This window comes from Brassica napus, chromosome C4, assembly GCF_020379485.1.
Source record: "Brassica napus cultivar Da-Ae chromosome C4, Da-Ae, whole genome shotgun sequence".
In the NCBI taxonomy this organism is placed as follows: domain Eukaryota; kingdom Viridiplantae; phylum Streptophyta; class Magnoliopsida; order Brassicales; family Brassicaceae; genus Brassica; species Brassica napus.
In genome coordinates this window covers 22288948-22308376 of record NC_063447.1, presented here as the reverse complement: position 1 = coordinate 22308376, position 19429 = coordinate 22288948, and the positions used below count along the sequence as shown (strand labels likewise).

At 42.1% G+C, this 19429-nt stretch overlaps 1 protein-coding gene across 1 annotated transcript; it reads left to right on the top strand.

Moving 5' to 3' along the window:
• Positions 1–17403: 17403 nt before the first annotated feature.
• LOC125585894 lies at positions 17404–18627 on the top strand. The gene is made up of 2 exons (XM_048755608.1): positions 17404–17490; positions 17638–18627. Exons 1-2 carry the CDS (start codon positions 17404–17406, stop codon positions 18625–18627), a joined length of 1077 nt encoding a protein of 358 aa, XP_048611565.1.
• Positions 18628–19429: the final 802 nt, after the last annotated feature.

The following is a 19429-nucleotide window of genomic DNA, read 5'->3' as shown; positions in this document are numbered from 1 at the left end:
CCATAAATTTTTATTGGGCTATCAATAATTGGATTTACACAATAGATGATCAATTGGATTTATAGATAGTATAAATTAAATAGATATAATTTAATGTTGTAATACTATCCTTCTATATGCTAAATATTTAAATATTTGTCGATGTTAACTTTTAAAATTATAAAGATTTTTTTTAAATAACAAAAATCATATTATCTAACAATGATTAATCTTTACTACCTTAAACCAATGAAAACAAATTTTAAACTATATAGTTTATTTTAAAAATTAAACAAAAACTAAATGTTTGATTATTTACTTGATAATATAAATCTATGAAGCGAAAAGTTTAATTTTTTAAAAACTTTCTAAATTTGTGAAATGTTACAATATCTTTGAATATTACAATAAAACAATATTTAATAATCTTTGTATATGTAGTTACGATTTAAATAATAAATTAATAATCCAAAATATATATATAGAAGAAGATACAAATACATGTGAAAGTTTAAAACAATCTATTCAATGAAAAAAATATACAGTAAACTTATTATGTTTTAAAAATTGATACACACATATATATTATAATATATCCCAATTTAGAATTGAAAACAATATATTTATATAAAAATAAGTGAAAACAAAAACCCGCGCGGTTGCGCGGATCGTGATCTAGTCATTAACTAAAAAAGTACCACATCAAATAAACCATTGAGATAGAGCAATAATAACGTCCACAACCCCGCGCTTGCGCAGGGGCTCCAGTGTAGAGAATGAGTGAGAGCTTAGAGAGGATTTAATAGGTTTTCACGAGGGAAAAATAGTAAATTTGAATTTTTAACTAAAGTGAACGGTACACACAAATTTGTTTTTGTTTCCTATAACATTAAAGTGCCTATTTGATGTTCTAGGTAAATTTAGGTTTTCCAAATAATACATTACTTTGTTTCTCTCTAACACTCCTCTTCAAACTTGACTGTATGAGATCTGGAAGTCAAGTTTGAAACTATGAAAATTTACCTCATTAGAAACCTAAATGTATAAAATCTTTTTAGGATAAAACCAACACTTAAAAAAGAGAGTGTAACCTCCATAGTCTAAGGATTGGCTGAGTAGGTCTATGAGTTTTAGGATTGTCTAGATGGATTCATAGACTTTGGATCATGGTCGTGTGTAGCAAGGTAGAACCCTCCCTGCCCTGCCATTTCCTTGAGTTAAAGTTGCTTGACTAGTGTTCCAAGCTCCTCTTGTCTCAAACAACACCAAACAAACAGAAGGTGCATAAGTTAACAAGGTAAAGATCTATCCAAAAAAAAATTCAAACAGATTACTTCCCTTCCATACCTTGGAATGATGATAAGAAGGGACTGTTTGGCCAAGTCTTCTTGGTTTAGCCTTTCCACTTGCATCTCCTTAATCCCTGCTTCCTTCCTTATGTATTATTTTCCATCAGCCTATATGTCCATTTAATCTTCTACCATGGTTTTTGACCAACAACATCTGGTCTGCCTTTTTTTTTTAATTATGCTTCTCACTGAAGCATTTTTCTTGGTTCAGCCTTGTCCTTGTTAGTTTTGATCAACTAGGTTGGTCTCAATCAATGTAGTATTTCTCTTTGCCTGATAATTAGATGTTGATTTCTCATTTGACATCCCTCCTCAAGGTTTCTCAAAAATGAAGTGTCGGGTCAAACTTGAAAATTGAGCATCAATACATCCCTAATCCCTTGGACCACAACCTTGGCCTTCCAACTTGATCTTCCACCATTGCTCTTCTTCCAGCTGCATGGTTAATCCTATCAACTAGTTGGTTCCATTTGTTGGTCATGTTGTTGATTGATCTCTCCTCTCCACATCCTGGAATATACTTTCTTAATGCAGGTTCTGATATGTAGGTAGTGGGAATGAACATCCACGGTGAGCTTATCTTCTCATCTTCAGTGTACAAGCTCCTTCTCCACCTTCAAGGTATGATTAGGGCATGGACATCCACTGTGAGCAGCCACCGACTTTCTTATCTTTAATGTGTGACCTCTAATCTCTACATTTCAGGAATATATCTTGCTAAGTAGGCACTGATGTGTAGACTATGGGCAGAACTTACATGATAACACACCATTAAGTATATTCTCTTCAGTGTATCAACTCTCTCTCTACCATAATGACAGGCTGTGGACAACACATTCAAAGAGAATTGTGCATTGAGAGATCATCCCCTATCCCTCTTGTTGAGTCTAGTCCTTGGTCACATCATGTATTACCTGTTTAATCTGAATTCGGCGTGTATGGTGTAATCATGAATTCGTTGGTGAGTTATGTGGAACACGTTTATTGAGAAATCAAAGGTTGATTACATGAGAGAAGACAGTGAAATCGTAAAGAGATATGAACTCGGCAAAAACAAGTAAAGCTAGTAAACCCTAGTTCTTGTGGCGACTTATGTGTTATATTGTCAATAATACCTTTTCAAGATATGCCTACTTTATTTATACCCGAATTGTTTCTTTTTCTTTCTAATTCGGCTTATCTCCTTTTTCCGCCTCTTAGTCAAGTGGGCTGAATTAAATTTACTTGACAGATCTTGTTGAGATATGTAATTTATCTCCAACAATAATTCCACTAGTTCATTGTAAGAGATGATGTTGGTTTCAGTGAAGTGCTAAAAATTTCCTAGAAGTAAAGAACACGGCTCTTGTTTTTAAACACTATTGAGTTTCCACCTCAGCGCTTGCAAAGGTCCTCATTGGTTTACTACAAACCACTTATCATGATTCTCGGTTATTGCCGATTGTAGCATACACTTTTAAACCATTAAACTGGACATCCGGTTTACTTCGAGAAGTGGAATCGTCGTCCCTAGAAAAGCGAGAATCGTAGCGCCGCTGGGGTTGTACACCTAATGATGATTTTAGCTAATCTTCCATGACATTTTCCCTATAAATTGAAAACTTATCTCTCACATTATTACTTATTCTTCATGATTAAGGTTGCTTTCTCTCAAACTCTCTCTCTTTTGTCATCGTCGCTTTGTTTTATTTACCGAATGACCATGAATATTTGCCAAATTAAGGGAATCAGCACATTCAGAATATACCAAATTTATTGCAAAAAAGTCAAAATATTATATTCATAAGATATACATAATATAACATTGTAAAAATGAGGAAATATTTTTATGTGTTGTATCTACTGTAATATTACTGAAACCAAACTTAATAAATGAAAGCTTATATCAGTCTACTTGCTGACGAAGCCTTTTTGTCAACCGAAAACTTTTACCTATACAATTTCATCGGTTTGGAAAATTGTTTGTTTATTGAAAACATCAACTGATATAATAATTAGTGTATGCTTAAACATGTAAATTTTCTTCTGCTGAATTTTCTTTTCGTTTCACTTTGTTCATCTCTGTAATTATTATGACTACTTATAGGTGGATAGATATACCAAATGTTACATATGAAACTTCTTTTTGCAAAATTTATTAGTAATCCGTCTTTATAACATATAAAACTATTTAAATATATGTTTATAATGTTTGTAATTTTACCAATAAAATTTGAGTCGACATAAATGATAAATTTAAATATCATAATATATGTTTGAACCGAGGGCTGCCGGAAACTAGTAAGAAGGACGAGAACTCGTCGGTGGGTCGAGAGACAAAGACGTTTTATTAGATCGGGGAACATTTAGTCGATTTACAAATAAGGAAATATGCGGTAGAAAGCAAGTCGGCGAAAGCTAGTTCGCCGGGAAATACAAGTCGGCGAGAAAGAGAAATGAAACCCTAGTTCTAGCCGCCGAAAGTATGTGTAGTCGATTTCAGATCCTTTCCTTGGTGCTTCTCGCTCTCTTTATATAGTCGATTTGACCTTCTTGACCTAGCTCGCCTTATCTCCTTGGGCCTTGGCTCGTCGGGCTCTCAGAATAGAGATCTTCAGTGTGAGATCGATGAAAAGATCAAACACTTGTTTTGATGTGCCAAAGATCGTGAGTATCACGCCCACAAACTATGATCAGAGGCAAAGAGCCTTGCAAAGAATCAACTCCTAGGCAAACAGTGTCCAGAAACTGAACAAAGGATTCACAAGACAAAGAGAAGTTTTTTTATTGAAAAGTGAATGAAAAGCCTTAAAGAAATCATCAAAGGTATAAGTAAAAGACAAGTCTTTACACCCCCAAAGACTTGTGGAAACTTGCAACAACTAATTGTGTAAAAAGATTGGAAAACTAGGCGGCCTTGGAGACTGAATAATTAAACATCTGATTGACTTGGTTTTCAATCGAAATTGGCTCTGGGTTGGAGTAAACCAATGTCGAAATTGCCTTCTTTAGATTCCTGGTTTGTGATCTTGTAACTGGGCCTTTGGAAAAGAAGAATGGGTCTTGAATCTGTTCAGAATGGTTTGAAGAAGAAACTATCTCGGTTGGTCGATCCAAAGTATGTTTGGGTCTGGCTTCTCCATCATCCTTCTTACTTCCGTCCAACTCCTCTAGCTCATCCTCTGGTTCAGTATCATCCATCTCATCCAAGTCAGCTACTAGTTCAGTCTCAAGTATGGTTGCATCATCCCCTCCTCCTTTAAAAGGATTTGACCTCAAATCCAAATGATCTACATGAAATGGGATCAAGTCAGCAACATTGAAAGTAGAACTGATTGGGTACTTACATTGAAGATCAATCTTCTAAGCATTGTTGTTAATCCTTTCCAAGACTTAGAAGGGTCCATCCGATCTTGGTAACAACTTAGACTTTCTTTCCTCAGGAAATCTTTCTTTTCTAATGTGTATTGTCACCAAGTCTCCTGGTTCAAGTATCAACTCACGCCTGCCCTTGTTTACATGTTTAGCATACTCTTTAGTCCTTTCCTCAATGTTCTTCTTAACCTGCTCATGTAAAGACACAACAAACTCGGCCTTGGCCTTACCATCAAGGTTAATCTGCTCAGGAAAAGGTAAAGGTAACAAATCATGAGGAGTCAAAGGATTAAACCCATAAACTATCTGAAAAGGTGAGAACTTAGTAGCACGGTGCACAGAGTGATTATAAGCAAATTCCACATGAGGTAGGCAATCTTCCCAAGTTTTAATGTTCTTCTTAATCACAGCACGCAAAAGAGTTGATAAAGTCCTATTAACTACTTCAGTTTGCCCATCAGTTTGTGGGTGACAAGTAGTAGAAAACATCAGCTTAGTTCCTAGTTTAGACCAAAGAGTTTTCCAGAAATGACTCAAAAACTTGGTATCTCTATCTGAAACAATAGTTCTAGGCATGCCATGAAGCCTAACCACATCTTTAAAGAACAATTCAGCAATGAGGGGAGCATTATCAGTTTTATGGCAAGCAATGAAGTGAGCCATTTTAGAAAATCTTTCTACTACAACAAAAATTGAATCTCTTCCCCTCTTAGTCCTAGGCAGTCCTAGCACAAAGTCCATACAAATATCAACCCAAGGTGCAATAGGAACAGGTAATGAAGTGTACAAACCTTGGGGACGAGCCTTAGCTTTGGCCTGGGTACAAGTAACACAGCGGCTGCATACTCTTTCGACATCTCTCTTCATGTTTGGCCAGTAGAAGTGTTCCTTTAGAATAGCATAAGTCTTGGCCACACCAAAATGCCCCATCAATCCTCCTCCATGAGATTCCCTGACATAAAGCTTTCTCAAAGAACAGTTAGGCAGACACAATCGATTTTCAAAGAATAAAAACCCATCAGCTTGATAAAACTTGCCACTAAGCATGCTTCTCACTATTTTTAAAACGTTCTTGAAAATCAGGATCATCAGCATAGTAAGATTTTACTTGTTCAAAGCCTAGCAACTTAGTTTCCATGGAAGTACTTCTTGAAAGTGCATCAGCAACAATATTTTCCTTACCTTGCTTGTAGTGGATAACATATGGAAAAGTCTCAAGAAACTCTACCCACTTAGCGTGCCTCTTGTTCAGTTTGTGCTGTCCCTTTAGGTGCTTTAGTGACTCATGATCAGTGTGAATCACAAACTCTTTTGGCCAGAGATAGTGTTGCCAAGTTTCTAGGGCTTTAATCAAAGCATAGAGCGCTTTGTCGTAAGTAGGATAATTCAGCATGGATCCTCCAAGTTTCTCACTAAAGTAGGCGATTGGTCTCTTCTCCTTCATCAACACTGCCCCAATTCCTAAACCAGAAGCATCACACTCAATTTCAAAAGTTTTAGAAAAATCAGGAAGTGAAAGTAAGGGTGCTTCAGTCAACTTCCCTTTCAAGTTCTGGAAAGCTTCTTCTTGTGCTTTCTCCCACTTCAATCCCACATTCTTCTTGATAACTTCAGTGAGAGGTGCTGCAATGGTGCTGAAGTCCTTGAAAAATCTCCTATAAAACCCAGCCAGTCCATGAAAGCTCTGGACCTCACTCACGCTCTTAGGACTTGGCCAATCTCGAATTGCCTTGATCTTCTCCTCATCCACTTTGATGCCTTGAGCTGTAACAACAAAGCCTAAAAACACAAGGTGATCTGCTCCAAAAGTACACTTTTTTAAATTAGCAAAGATAGATTCCTTTCTAAGCACTTCTAGAACATATTTCAAATGCTCTACATGATCTATCAAACTCTTGCTATAGATCAGGATATCATAAAAATATACTACCACAAAGTGACCTATGAAAGCTCTCAAAACATGATTCATCAGTCTCATAAAGGTACTAGGTGCATTGGTTAATCCAAAGGGCATAACCAGCCACTCATACAAGCCATGTTTTGTTTTAAAAGCAGTCTTCCACTCATCACCTTCTTTCATCCTAATCTGATGATATCCACTCTTCAAATCTATCTTAGAAAATATGCAAGAACCATGCAATTCATCAAGCATATCATCAAGTCTAGGGATAGGATGTCTGTACTTTACAGTGATATTGTTGATGGCCGTACAATCAACACACATGCGCCAGCTTCCATCCTTCTTAGGAACCAAGAGCACAGGTACAGCACAAGAACTTATGCTTTCTCTGATATGTCCCTTCTCCATTAGTTCATCAACCTGTCTTTGAAGCTCCTTGGTCTCTTCTTGATTGGTTCTATAGGCTGGTCAGTTAGGAAGGGAGGCGCCTGGTACATGATCTATCTGGTGCTCAATCCCACGGAAAGGAGGTAGACCTGCAGGACTCTCTTCTGGAAAAACATCACCATATTCCTGCAAGATAAACTCAAAACCACTCGGTAGCTCCGGTGCAATGTTAGAGGAAGTTAGTAAAGCACCTTTAAAAATAAACAAGAGTAAAGGTTGCTGGAGATACATGGCTTTCTTAATCTCATTGTTTTTGGCTAGAAAATGAACACCTTTCGTTTGTGTTTCAGATGAACTCTCCTTGGTTTCTTGCCGTCTCAGTCTGAGTTGAAGTTGATCCTAATGTACTTCTTGAGGAGACAAAGGTGCAAGCACAATCTTCTTATCTCTGTGAATGAAGGAATGGCGGTTGGTGAATCCATCATGAACAGCTCTTTTATCATACTGCCAAGGTCTCCCTAACAGAATGTGACTGGAATCCATGGGTAGAACATAACATACAATCTCATCTTGGTATCTCCCAATGGTTATAGGGACCATCACTTGCTCATTGACCTTCAGCTCGCCTTTCTCACTCAACCACTTAAGTAGATATGGCCTAGGATGTTTTCCAGTCTTCAACCCAAGCTTTTCTACAAGAGATTCACTTGCAACATTGGTACAGCTTCCCCCATCAATAACCAAACTACAAACCTTATCATAAACTGTGCAGCGAGTATGGAAGAGGTTCTCTCTTTGATCAGTGTCTTCCGGTTTGGTTTGAACTTGAAGAGACCTTCTTGTAACCAGAAGCTGTCCACGGACTGGGTAGTCTATCTGTTCTTCCTCAGAAACTTCAACTTTCTCTTCTTCTGATACGATTTCACCATTATCCAAGAGAATCATCACTTTCTTGTTGGTGCACTCGTTGGCATAATGACCAATGCCATGACACTTAAAGCACTTCACATCTCTGGACCTGGTGGTGGTTGCTTTGCCTTTATCATCATGCTGGTATCCCTTGGGTTCCTCCTTTGTTTTCCTAAGGGACTTATCCTCATTAGTGGTGATTGGTTTGTAGTAGTTTCCATAAGATCCCTTGGTTGAAGACTTTCTCTTTAGTTGTTGCTCAATGAGGATGGCTTTGTGGAGTAGCTCATAGATGTCCTCGTACTTCTGCAACTCTAAGTGGTCTTGGATATCTCTATTAAGCCCCGCCTGGAAACGAGCCGTTGTAGCTTCAGATGCTTCTTCCACAGCAGCCTTAATCATGAGACTTTCCATCTCGTGGTAGTAGTCTTCCACACCCCTGGTTCCTTGGGTAAGTCTCCTGAGTTTTTGATGAACATCTCTTCCATAGTAACTTGGAACAAAGCGTTTCTTCATGAGTGTCTTAAGCTCAAACCAAGATACAACTTGTGGTTCACCAGTCCTTCTCCTAGTAGTGAGAATTTGATCCCACCAATGCAAAGCATAGCCATTGAACTCGGTTACAACAAGCCTCACCTTTTTTAGTTCTGAATAGTCTTGGCAATCAAATACTAGCTCAATTTTCTTCTCCCAATCAAGGTAATCATCTGGTTTGTTGGTACCACTGAATACAGGTATCCGAAGCTTGAGGTTTCCAAGGTGATCATCAGTTCTGTTCCTTGGTGCACGTTGTGTAGTGTGTCTGTTGCGGGAAGCAGTACGGCCTGATCTGGTTTGAGAAGGCGCTCGCCCTGACCTTGTCGATCTTACTGATCGTTCTTCATCTGTGGTACGACCAGAAGATGAATCTAGATTCTCAGGCTCCTCAACCCTTGCTGGACGCTTTCCTTTCCTCTTTTCTCTAGCTGCTCTCCTAGCCTGTGATGAAGATCCTAAAACATTGTTAGCAGATGAGTTAACTCCAGCAAATTCAAGTTTTTTATCCATCTCTTTCATAACCGTAACCAGCAAGGCATCAATCTGTGCTTTGTCCAATCTAGCCACTGGTCTCTCGTCTCGTTCCCGATCACTTTCAGACATGGTTACCTGTTAAGACTCAACAAGTAAAGTAAGTACACAAAACAAATAGCCGAAGCCTCACTAGTGTTTCTCTCAAGTGTTTCAAGTGTTTTCTCTCAAGTTTCTCAGTCTGTGAATCCGGTAGTTCAATAGCAAACAAATTTCTGCCTTTTAAAAAATTGATTCCCCACCCCAAAGAGAAGAAATCAGATAGAAAGATTGCAAGATTTTTGGTTGCAAGGAGCTTTACCACCAGAGACTGGATTTCTCTTCAGTCTTAGTCGGATTTCTCTTCGACTTTCTTAGCTACTTTGATCTTTCTATTTTTTTTTTAACTGGTTGTGCCCCTTGCAGTACAACAGATAGACAGAGAAGAAATAAAGTTTAATTGAAACAAAATTAGGTTCCCAAAAGAAAGAAGAAGAAATCGAAAACAAACCCTAAATCAAAGCCCCCAATCTGCTCTGATACCACTTAATGAAATCCTTGTAGATTTCAGTCCCTTTTTGAAAGATCTGAGGGTGATTTGATCGATCCTTTTGTAGGTTAACTCTTGAGATGGTTGGTGATTCCTTGATGAACACAGATCGATGATGGATGGGTTTGTAATAGAGATGGTTTCCATTGATAGATCTTGATTAATGATGATGATATGATGGATAGAGATCGAGATGGAGATGGATCTTCAGTGTGAGATCGATGAAAAGATCAAACACTTGTTTTGATGTGCCAAAGATCGTGAGTATCGCGCCAACAAACTATGATCAGAGGCAAAGAGCCTTGCAGATAATCAACTCCTAGGCAAACAGTGTCCTGAAACAGAACAAAAGATTCACAAGACAAAGAGAAGTTTTTTTATTGAAAAGTGAATGAAAAGCCTTAAAGAAATCGTCAAAGGTATAAGTAAAAGACAAGTCTTTACACCTCCAAAGACTTGTGGAAACTTGCAACAAATAATTGTGTAAAAAGATAGGAAAACTAGGCGGCCTTGGAGACTGAATAATTAAACATCTGATTGACTTGGTTTTCAATCGAAATTGGCTCTGGTTTGGAGTAAACCAATGTCGAAATTGCCTTCTTTAGATTCCTGGTTTGTGATCTTGTAACTGGGCCTTTGGAAAAGAAGAATGGGTCTTGAATCTGTTCAGAATGGTTTGAAGAAGAAACTATCTCGGTTGGTCGATCCAAAGTATGTTTGGGCCTGGCTGCTCCATCATCCTTCTTACTTCCGTCCAACTCCTCTAGCTCATCCTCTGGTTCAGTATCATCCATCTCATCCAAGTCAGCTACTGGTTCAGTCTCAAGTATGGTTGCATCAGTCTTGTTTGACGCTTTGGCTTGACCGTTACTCTGTGGGTATCTCGGACTTGGGGTATTGAGGCGGATTCTCCATAGATCGAAGAATTCTCAGAATTTGTTCGATATGAACTGGGACCTGTTGTCAGTTACTATCTCGTAAGGCAGCCCATGGCGACAGATGATATTCTTCCAAATGAACCGTTTAACTTCTTTTTCGGTTACGTTGGCGAAAGCTTCCACCTCAATCCATTTCGTGAAGTAGTCTGTTAAAACCAGGACGAAGCGCTTCTGCCAGGAATTCGGCATAGGTCCAATTATGTCCATTCCCCATCGCATGAAAGGGTATGGAGGTAGCTAATCTAGAAACAAGCATTAATGACAATCCTAATGATGAATATCACAACTTAGCAATCTATAGTTGGGGATAATCCTTCATAACCTATTTAAACCTTAAAATCTAACAAGAGAACTACTCCGACATGGCCAAGCAATTCATAACAACAATAAGGTATAAAAACTGCATAGATAAATAGATAGATATCAATGGAGTTCCAATCACAAATCTCTTTGGATCTTCTCTCCAATCTACTAAAAATCATAGAAAACCTTTGCTGTGAAAATAGTAAAACAAGAAACCACACTTTGTCTCTAACATGTTGGCAAAGCTTATATAATTAGGTTAAAACTTGTCAGGGGTAATCATGTAAATTGATGAAGACTTGGGCTCTAAGTCGGCTGTGACCAAATGGGCTTTCTGCGCGCTTCGCTGTCGATCGATGTCAAGATGTGAACATCGATCGATTATTCCTCTTCAATATCGACCGATGGTCGAGCTCGATGGTCATCTCGGGTGCTTACACCAAATATCTCCAAAATGCTACAAAATCATCACTTTCCTCCAAATCACTTCTGATTCTATAAATATTCTAAATAGACTCTATAATATAATAACTAGTAGTCAAATCACTTATAAACCATGGGTAAAAGTGGGTCAAATCCATGGTCTATCAACACTCGCCTTCCACCGTCGACAGAGACTACTCTTCCGTCGACAGCCCATACCCACCCGACATCGCATTTCACCTCGGACATCAGTCGATACTGAGATGCGAGACATGGTTGCGACTATTGTTCTAATTCAGGATGCGACTGGAAACCTGCATGACCAGGAGGGTCATCTTCGTAACGCAGAAGATAGATTATCCGGGGGCTGTACTCCCTGATACTGATTCTGATATTGCAGCTGCTGAAGGTGTAGAAGAGGCTGCTAGGCCGAGGACATTAGCTGATTACAACAGGCTAGATCAGTACTACGAGAACAGATCTTCCATCCGTCCTCCAGCAATTCAGAGGCAAGAGTATGAGTTGAAGCCTCAGTATTTCACACTCGTGGGACAGACACCCTACTGTAGGTTATCACACGAGCATCCTATGGACCATCTAGAGATGTTTAAGGATGTAGTTTCTGCTATTAAAGCCAATGGAGTCCCTGAGGACTATCTCTTTTGCAAGCTCTTCAAGTACTCACTCAGTGGAGAGGCTTCGCAATGGCTTAAGCAGTTACTGCCAGGATCTCTTACATCCTGGGCTGACATCAAGAACGCATTCTTATGTCATTTCTTTGATGAGGTACGCGCCGAAGACTTGAGGAGCAATATTTCTACATTCACACAGGAGCCCACAGAGTCATTCAGAAGCTCCTGGATCAGATTCATGCCATATCAGAGAGACTGTACACACCATGGATTCAATGAAGTGCAGCTGCTTAGTACTTTCTTCAGAGGCATTGCGCTGGCATATCAGATGGCTCTAGACTCAGCTAGTGATGGGAACTTCAACACTAGGAATCCAGAAGAGGCTGTAAGACTTATTGACAACATGTGGATTTGATCCCTAGGTACTACAACTGAACCTCTTATTTGAGAGAGTAAAAGTCACTCCTTAAGGTAATTTGAATGATATCAAATTTGGCGCCATTGCCGGGGAGCTTTGATCGCCATTAGATCTTATCTAGTTAGATCCAATCTCGGTTTTTCTACTGTTTAAGAAATCTGATAAAAAAATTTCTTGAATTCTTTCAGGTGCATGGCCAGCAGTACAAGATGCAACAAGGAAAAACCACTATTAATCTCAGACCCTGCAGTTTTGGAACGCACAATCCGCAAAGAGAGATGAGCCCCATCGATCGATAACAACCTCAGTTCGTCGACCGACACTTCCAGCAAACGTCGACCAACAGTTGCGAGCTACCGCCGATCGACAATTCTATCTCAACATCGATTCACACCCGTCCGCGAGACATGGTTGTGACCCTAATTTTAGTGTTAGATGAGAATGGAGACCTGCATGACCAGGATGGTCATCTGCGTAATGCAGTGGGTCAGAGGTTAGATAATCAGAGGGCTGTAATTCCTGATCATGATGCTGATGCCGCTGAAGCTGCTCAAGCTATAGACGAGGCTGCTTGACCCAGAACGTTGGCTGACTACCGCCGTCCATATCAGTACTAGGCCAACAGATCTGCTATTCGTCCTCCAGCTATCTAGAGGAACGATTTTGAGCTGAAACCCCAGTACTTTACACTCGTGGCACATACACCATACTGTGGTCTATCACACGAGCATCCTATGGACCATCTGGAGCGGTTCGAGGATCTGTTTTATGCCAATAAAGCCAATGGAGTCTCTGAGGACTATCTATTTTGCAAGCTGTTCAAGTACTAACTATCTTGAGAAGCTTCGCGCTGGCTTAAGCAGTTACCACCAGGATCTTTTACATCCTAGCCAGATATCAAGAACGCGTTTTTGCGTAAATTCTTTGATGAGTCATGCGCTGAGGACTTAAGGAGAAAGATTTTTACATTCACACAGGAGCCTACAGAATCATTTAGGAGCTCCTGGATCAGATTCAAGTCCTATTAGAGAGACTGTCCACACCCTGGATTCAATAAAGTTCAGCTACTTAGCACTTTCTTCAGAGGCATCACGCTGACATATCAGATGGCTCTATACACTGCTAGTGACTGAAACTTCAACACTAGGACTCTTAAAGAGGCTGTGGATGTATTGAGAACTTGGCATCTAGCAATAGCACCAAGAACACTAATTTTGAGTGGAGAAAATCGGCCACCGTAAGAAAGGAGGAGATGGACGTTGTTAAAGCTAAGCTGAATAATGTTCACAAGCTTCTCAAGAAGCATGTTAGCTTTGCAGAGGATGTAGAGGCTGTAGATATCGACAGTGACAGAGAGTTCGAGGAAGATGTGAACTTCATCAGTGGTACTGGTTTTCAGAATCAGAAGCCTGGAAATCATAGTGGATACATAAACTGTTATGGAAATGGACAAAGGAGTAACTTCAACCAGATTTCACAGTACCAGAAACCCTACACCAACAACATAACTTATGGAAGTTCTTCCTATGAGAGCATACCACCACAGACTTGAGAGAACAAGATAGAAGCAATGATTGATCATGTTCTTGAGGGCCAGCAGAAGCTGATGGTGAATGCCAATGGGAAGATAGATGTTGTCTACACTGAGTTGAACGCAAAGTTTGAGACTTTGAGAACACATGTGAAGAAGTTGGAGGCACAAGTGGTTCAGACAGAAGACGATGTTAAGAGGCAAGCGATTCATCAAGGGTAAAGGAGATGAAGCACTGAAGTACCACGTGAATACCATCATAGAGGATGATTTTTGGCAAGTGGTTAAGGAGGAAAAGCTTCAGGAGGGAGATTTCAAAGTTGAGAGCTCTATGAGTTTTGGAAGTTCACACTGGTGTCGAGCAACGCCGAGAGAGGAATATCGATTGATGGAGTCAGATGAATGCCGACAGATACCTACTGTCCAACATTGATCGATGTTACCTAAGGAATCAGTTGCATCGTGCGAGACAGTGAGGATCATGATCCATGAAGAGTTCACAGCTAAGCACCTTCATCCGCCCAAACCCTATCGTGTAACCATGAAAGACATCGATCGGCACCATGAGCCAGTCACCGATCAACAGAGATATTCAACCGATGATCGACATGAGACCTTTCATCATCGATCGACGACCACCTCTCACCTACCGAGTGCAAGTACCCAAAATTGATGTAGCGAGATTTAATGCACTCAGAAACCCATCTCAACCTTCAGAGGAATTAATAGACAACATCAGTGAGCAATCTGAAGATGCATCAGAGCCTATGCAATTTGATCAGTCTACTGAAAGAAGGACCTTGAGGAGAAGGAAGGAAAAGGTTCCTAAGAATCTTAAGAAAGGAGCCAATGATAAGGAGCTGGATAGTTTTACGAAGAGGATTCTAAGGATCCCAATGGATAAGCCATTTGAGGAGGCTTACTATACCCACAGGCTGTGGATGTTATTCAGAGAGACCAAGGAGACAAAACAAAACATAAAGAGAATGTTCCATCAGGTCAGAAAAAAATATGAGACAGAGGATTACACTGAAGAAGAAGAGCGATCCTGGAAAGTTTGTAATACCAAGCTTGATAGGAGGCACTGACAACCCTAGTGCGATCTGTGACACATGTTCTTCAGTCAGCATTCTACCAAAGGTGATGGCAGACCATCTAGGTCTGAAAATAGAGTTTCAGAGGATTCATTCACTTTTGTGGATTGTTCTTAGAGGAACTGAGGAGGAGTCATTGTTGGGGTTAAAATCGGTCACGATGGAATCGATGTCCGAAAGTCCTTAGAAAAACCGAATCTCGGTCAAAACTTCAAAAGCCGAGAAAACGAACAGCCAAAACGGATCGCCCGGCGAGCTCGGCCGGGACACGGGCCAGCTCGCCCGGCGAGCACGGCCGTGTTGCCGGTCGATTCGCCGGCGAGCTCGGCCGTGACACGGGCCAGCTCGCCCGGCGACTATGGCCGCATTGCCGGTCGACTCGCCGGCGTGCTCGGCCGTGTTGCCGGTCGGCTTGCTCGATCGTGCCGCGGATCGGCTTGCCCGGCGACCGCGGTCAATTCTCCGTGGACCTTTCCGAACCCGGTCCCATCCCATAACCATGCATCTTCGTCCGAAGTTTCCGTAACTCAGTCTTCGGGTCCGTGGATACGACACCAATGTTCCGTCTAAAAAACATCGTCGAAAGTATTCGGGAAGTTGGGAAGGTTATGTCTCTCGAACAGTTTCCTATTCTTCGTAGTAGAGTAGATTACAGTTAACTTAACACCAACTGCCTTGGTTATACGAAGAAAAAGGGTTCCATTGGAAGAACCATGCCTATACCAACGGCTACTTCGTGAGTAAAATCATAAAAACGCTAAAGTCTCGATACGGCCCAAAGTGGGTCCGAATTGCGGACAACGGCCCATCTTTGGTCCCAAAAGACTTGAACCCAAAAACTGGTATGACGGTTTATCACATCCGCGGGAAGAGATAAATGTCTAATTTCCGAAGATAATCACAAAGAAGAAGGAAATATGGAAAACCCCGCTTCACGACAAATCCGGCCCGAGAAGAGGTAAACCGACCTAAGGAAGAGTATATAAGGAGGACCTAGGACGAAGAGCAAAGGAGAGAGCATTCTAAGAGCAAACTTAATACTTAGAGGAATTTAGGCATTTTTCCATTTTTACTATCGAGCTGCGACTCGACTAGGTTAGAACTTAGGTGGCTAGACTAGCGAACATACCGACAGCTCTCGTGGCCTAGGATCTCACCTGTTGTTCACGCTCAAACGCGAATTCGGAAATAAGACCTCTTTGTTCTCTTTTCGCTCTTTTACGATTTATTACTTTCGAATCTTTCATATTGATTGTGTTGTGCGTGGCCCAGCAGATAACCGGGACCTTCAGGGAAGGCTAGGTTAACTTGGCTTTCCTCCGATGAACAAAACTCGACGGTGTGAATTTCGATTCCCACAGTTTGGCGCTAGAAGGAAGGGGGGGCGGGGTGTACGGATCTATCTCTCTCGCAACCACACACGCTCAGTCCGATATGACGACCAACGCTGACAAAGACCCGCAAACGCACGACGGGACACCCGTCGATGCCAACGCTGATAAAACTCCAGCTGGAAACGTATCAACGGTCACTGCCGACGCCGCGATACTAGACCAGATGAAGGAAATGTTCGCCTCCGCTCAGAAAAAGACGAACGAACAAGGAAAACTCGTAGCCTCTCTCACAAAACAGGTGGAAACCTTAAAGGCGAAGGCCAGGAGCAAAGACCTGCGCGGAACCACAAGAACCCGCAGCGGCAGAAGACTTGATTTCGAAACTCCGGGCAATCGAGCTGCACACGCGGACAAGGCTTCCTCAGGCCAAAACCCTGATGAAACGCTCCAGCCAGGTGCACAGCCAACTGCGGAGAACCTTCCACCTCCTACCGGGAGCAACGAAGGAGAAGAAATCAAGCGCATCGACCTGGATATAAGCGAGCAGTCCGAGCACTCGGACGACGGTGCTGACATCCACCCAAGAAGAACGCGAAGCCAGTCCGCTCGGCAGGACAAATCCTTCAAGAAACCCATGACCGAGGAAGAAGAAAATCTCTATTGGGTAGAACCGGAGGAGCTGGCCAAGAAGCAGGCCAGGATCCACCGCGGCCAACACAAACAAGCTCGCAAGGCTGCCAGAAATCCTGATGAGATCCACGATCTCCGCGAGTACATCGCGAAAACCGCAGCGGAGGTGAAAGCGGTGAAATCACAAATCCACCACGCGACAAGTGCTGCGCCCGAGATCGACAGACTTCTCGAGGAAGCACGCAAAACCCCGTTCACTGCCCGGATTACTGAGACCAACGTCTCGGACCCGGGGAAGATCAAAATTCCTGTCTACGATGGCATCACCGACCCGAAAGCGCACCTGCAGTCTTTCCAGATCGCGATGGGGAGGTGCCAACTCAAGGATCACGAACGAGACGCTGGCTAATGCCTCCTCTTCGTCGAAAACCTCAAAGGAGCCGCGCTCGAATGGTTTTCTCGCCTAAAATGAAATTCCATCGGAAGTTTCCGCCAACTTGCTTCAGAGTTTCTCAAACAGTATTCCATGTTCATGGACAGAGAAACCTCGGACGTCGATCTCTGGAGCCTGTTTCAAAGAGAAGAAGAGCCACTTTGCGAGTTCATTAACAGATTCAAGCTAGTAATGGCAAGAGTCACTGGGATCAGCGACAAAATGGCGATCGATGCTCTGAAGAGAACTCTCTGGTTCCGGTCGAAATTCCGGCAATGGGTATCCCTCGAAAAACCGAGAACGATTCAGGATGCTCTTCATAAGGCAACAGACTTCATCGTAATGGAAGAGGAGATGAAAATCCTCTCCCAGAAGTACAACCCGCAGAAGACGCCCATGAAAAAGAAAAGCTCTTGGAACGACAAGTATGTCCACCACGAGGGAGAAGACATCCAGGGCGAGCACAACTACACTATCAATTCCGAACAAGGGAAGACCTCTGGAAACACCTGGTCCAGGAACCAGTATAAGGATAACTCCTACTGCGAGTTCCACCAGACCAAAGGTCATTCCACTACGAACTGCAAAGTTCTCGGCGCAAGGCTAGCCGCAAAACACCTCGCTGGCGACCTCTCGAAGGTCACTAGCATAAAAGACCTCATCCTGGATTCCGACCGCCCTCCCAGGACTGATAAAGAGTCTACCGAGAGGGACGCACGCGCAAATCAGTCTGGCGAAAAACGCGGAAGAAGGCAGGATGACCTTGGAGACAATAGAACCCGCCGGAGGATAAACATGATCATTGGGGAATCGCAATTCTACCGCGACTCTGTTTCGTCCATCAAGGCCTACGGAAGAAAGGCGGAAAAAAGTTCTAACTGGACGACTCGGTCCGTGACCGACAACGCTCCAAACGATACGATTGTTTTCGAGGAGGAGGAAACCGTCGGACTCGATAAACCTCACTGCGACCCGCTGGTCATCTACTTGGTGATTCGAGACCTCGAAGTGGGAATAATCCTCATCGACACAGGCAGCACGGTCAACTTCATTTTCCGCGACACTCTCCGGAGAATGAACATCGAACTCGGGGAAATCATCCCGGAACCAAAACCACTGACCGGTTTTTCGGGCACAACATCAATGAACCTCAGATCGATCAAACTTCCGGTCATGGCAAAGGAAGTCACGAAAATCGTTGACTTCGCTGTAGTCGATAACCCAGCCATATATAATGTTATCATGGGAACCCCATGGATCAACGCAATGAAGGCGGTACTGTCGACTTACCACCTTAACATCAAGTTCTCGACACCAAACGGAACAGCAGTAATCTGGGGATGCCAGAAACAATCTAGGCTCTGCTTTTTGGCCGAGCATAAGCTACAACAAACTCGGAACACCTCCTGCGGTTAGCCCGAAGCGAGTCAAGAAAACTCAGAGTACTCCCGAAGGTTCCACGAAGAGCGATTCGGAATCACTGGCCCAGGAAACGGCTCCGGACAGCGACGCGTTCCCGGAGTCCATCGCCCTACCAGCGGAAAACCCGACTCACGAAACGGCCGCCGATTTAACTAAAGCCTCAACGGCCGAAGTAGCAGAAACGGCCCTATCCAACGAGTAGGAACGCCTGCAACAACAAAGAAGAACTACGAGATGGATTGATCCTCGAAAGAGGTACGTAGGCAGCTTGTCCTATTGACAAGTTCAGCTATCCCCCTCGCCAAAAAGGGGGGGGGGAGTGGGTACGTATACTCGTATACTCCCACAAAGTTCGGAATATCCACACATGTACTCGATATTTTCGAAACTTTTCCAATAAAACTCATTTTATTACGGTCTCCCGATTCACTTGCAATAAGCCACAACAATCGGAGATTAACCTGAGAAACACCCAAGACAAGGGTCTCCAAACACGCATACCTTTCAAGCAGTCCTTCGATGGGAACTAACTTAAACAACAATCACTGCGTATCAATGGTCAAGCAAGACCAAATACACCTTCTCTAAAAACAAAGATCGTAACTTTCTCACTACAAAGGATATACCTTTCGGAAAAAGCGAGACGTCGTAAATATTTTCGAGAGACATTATCCAAACACACGGTCCGTCCGCGACTCTAAAAATTGCCCGTCGATTGGGCCCGACGGATAAACCCAAAAACGTTTTCAAAAAAGAACTCGTAGTCTAACCTTTCGTAAAAGTAAAGGTTCTCTTA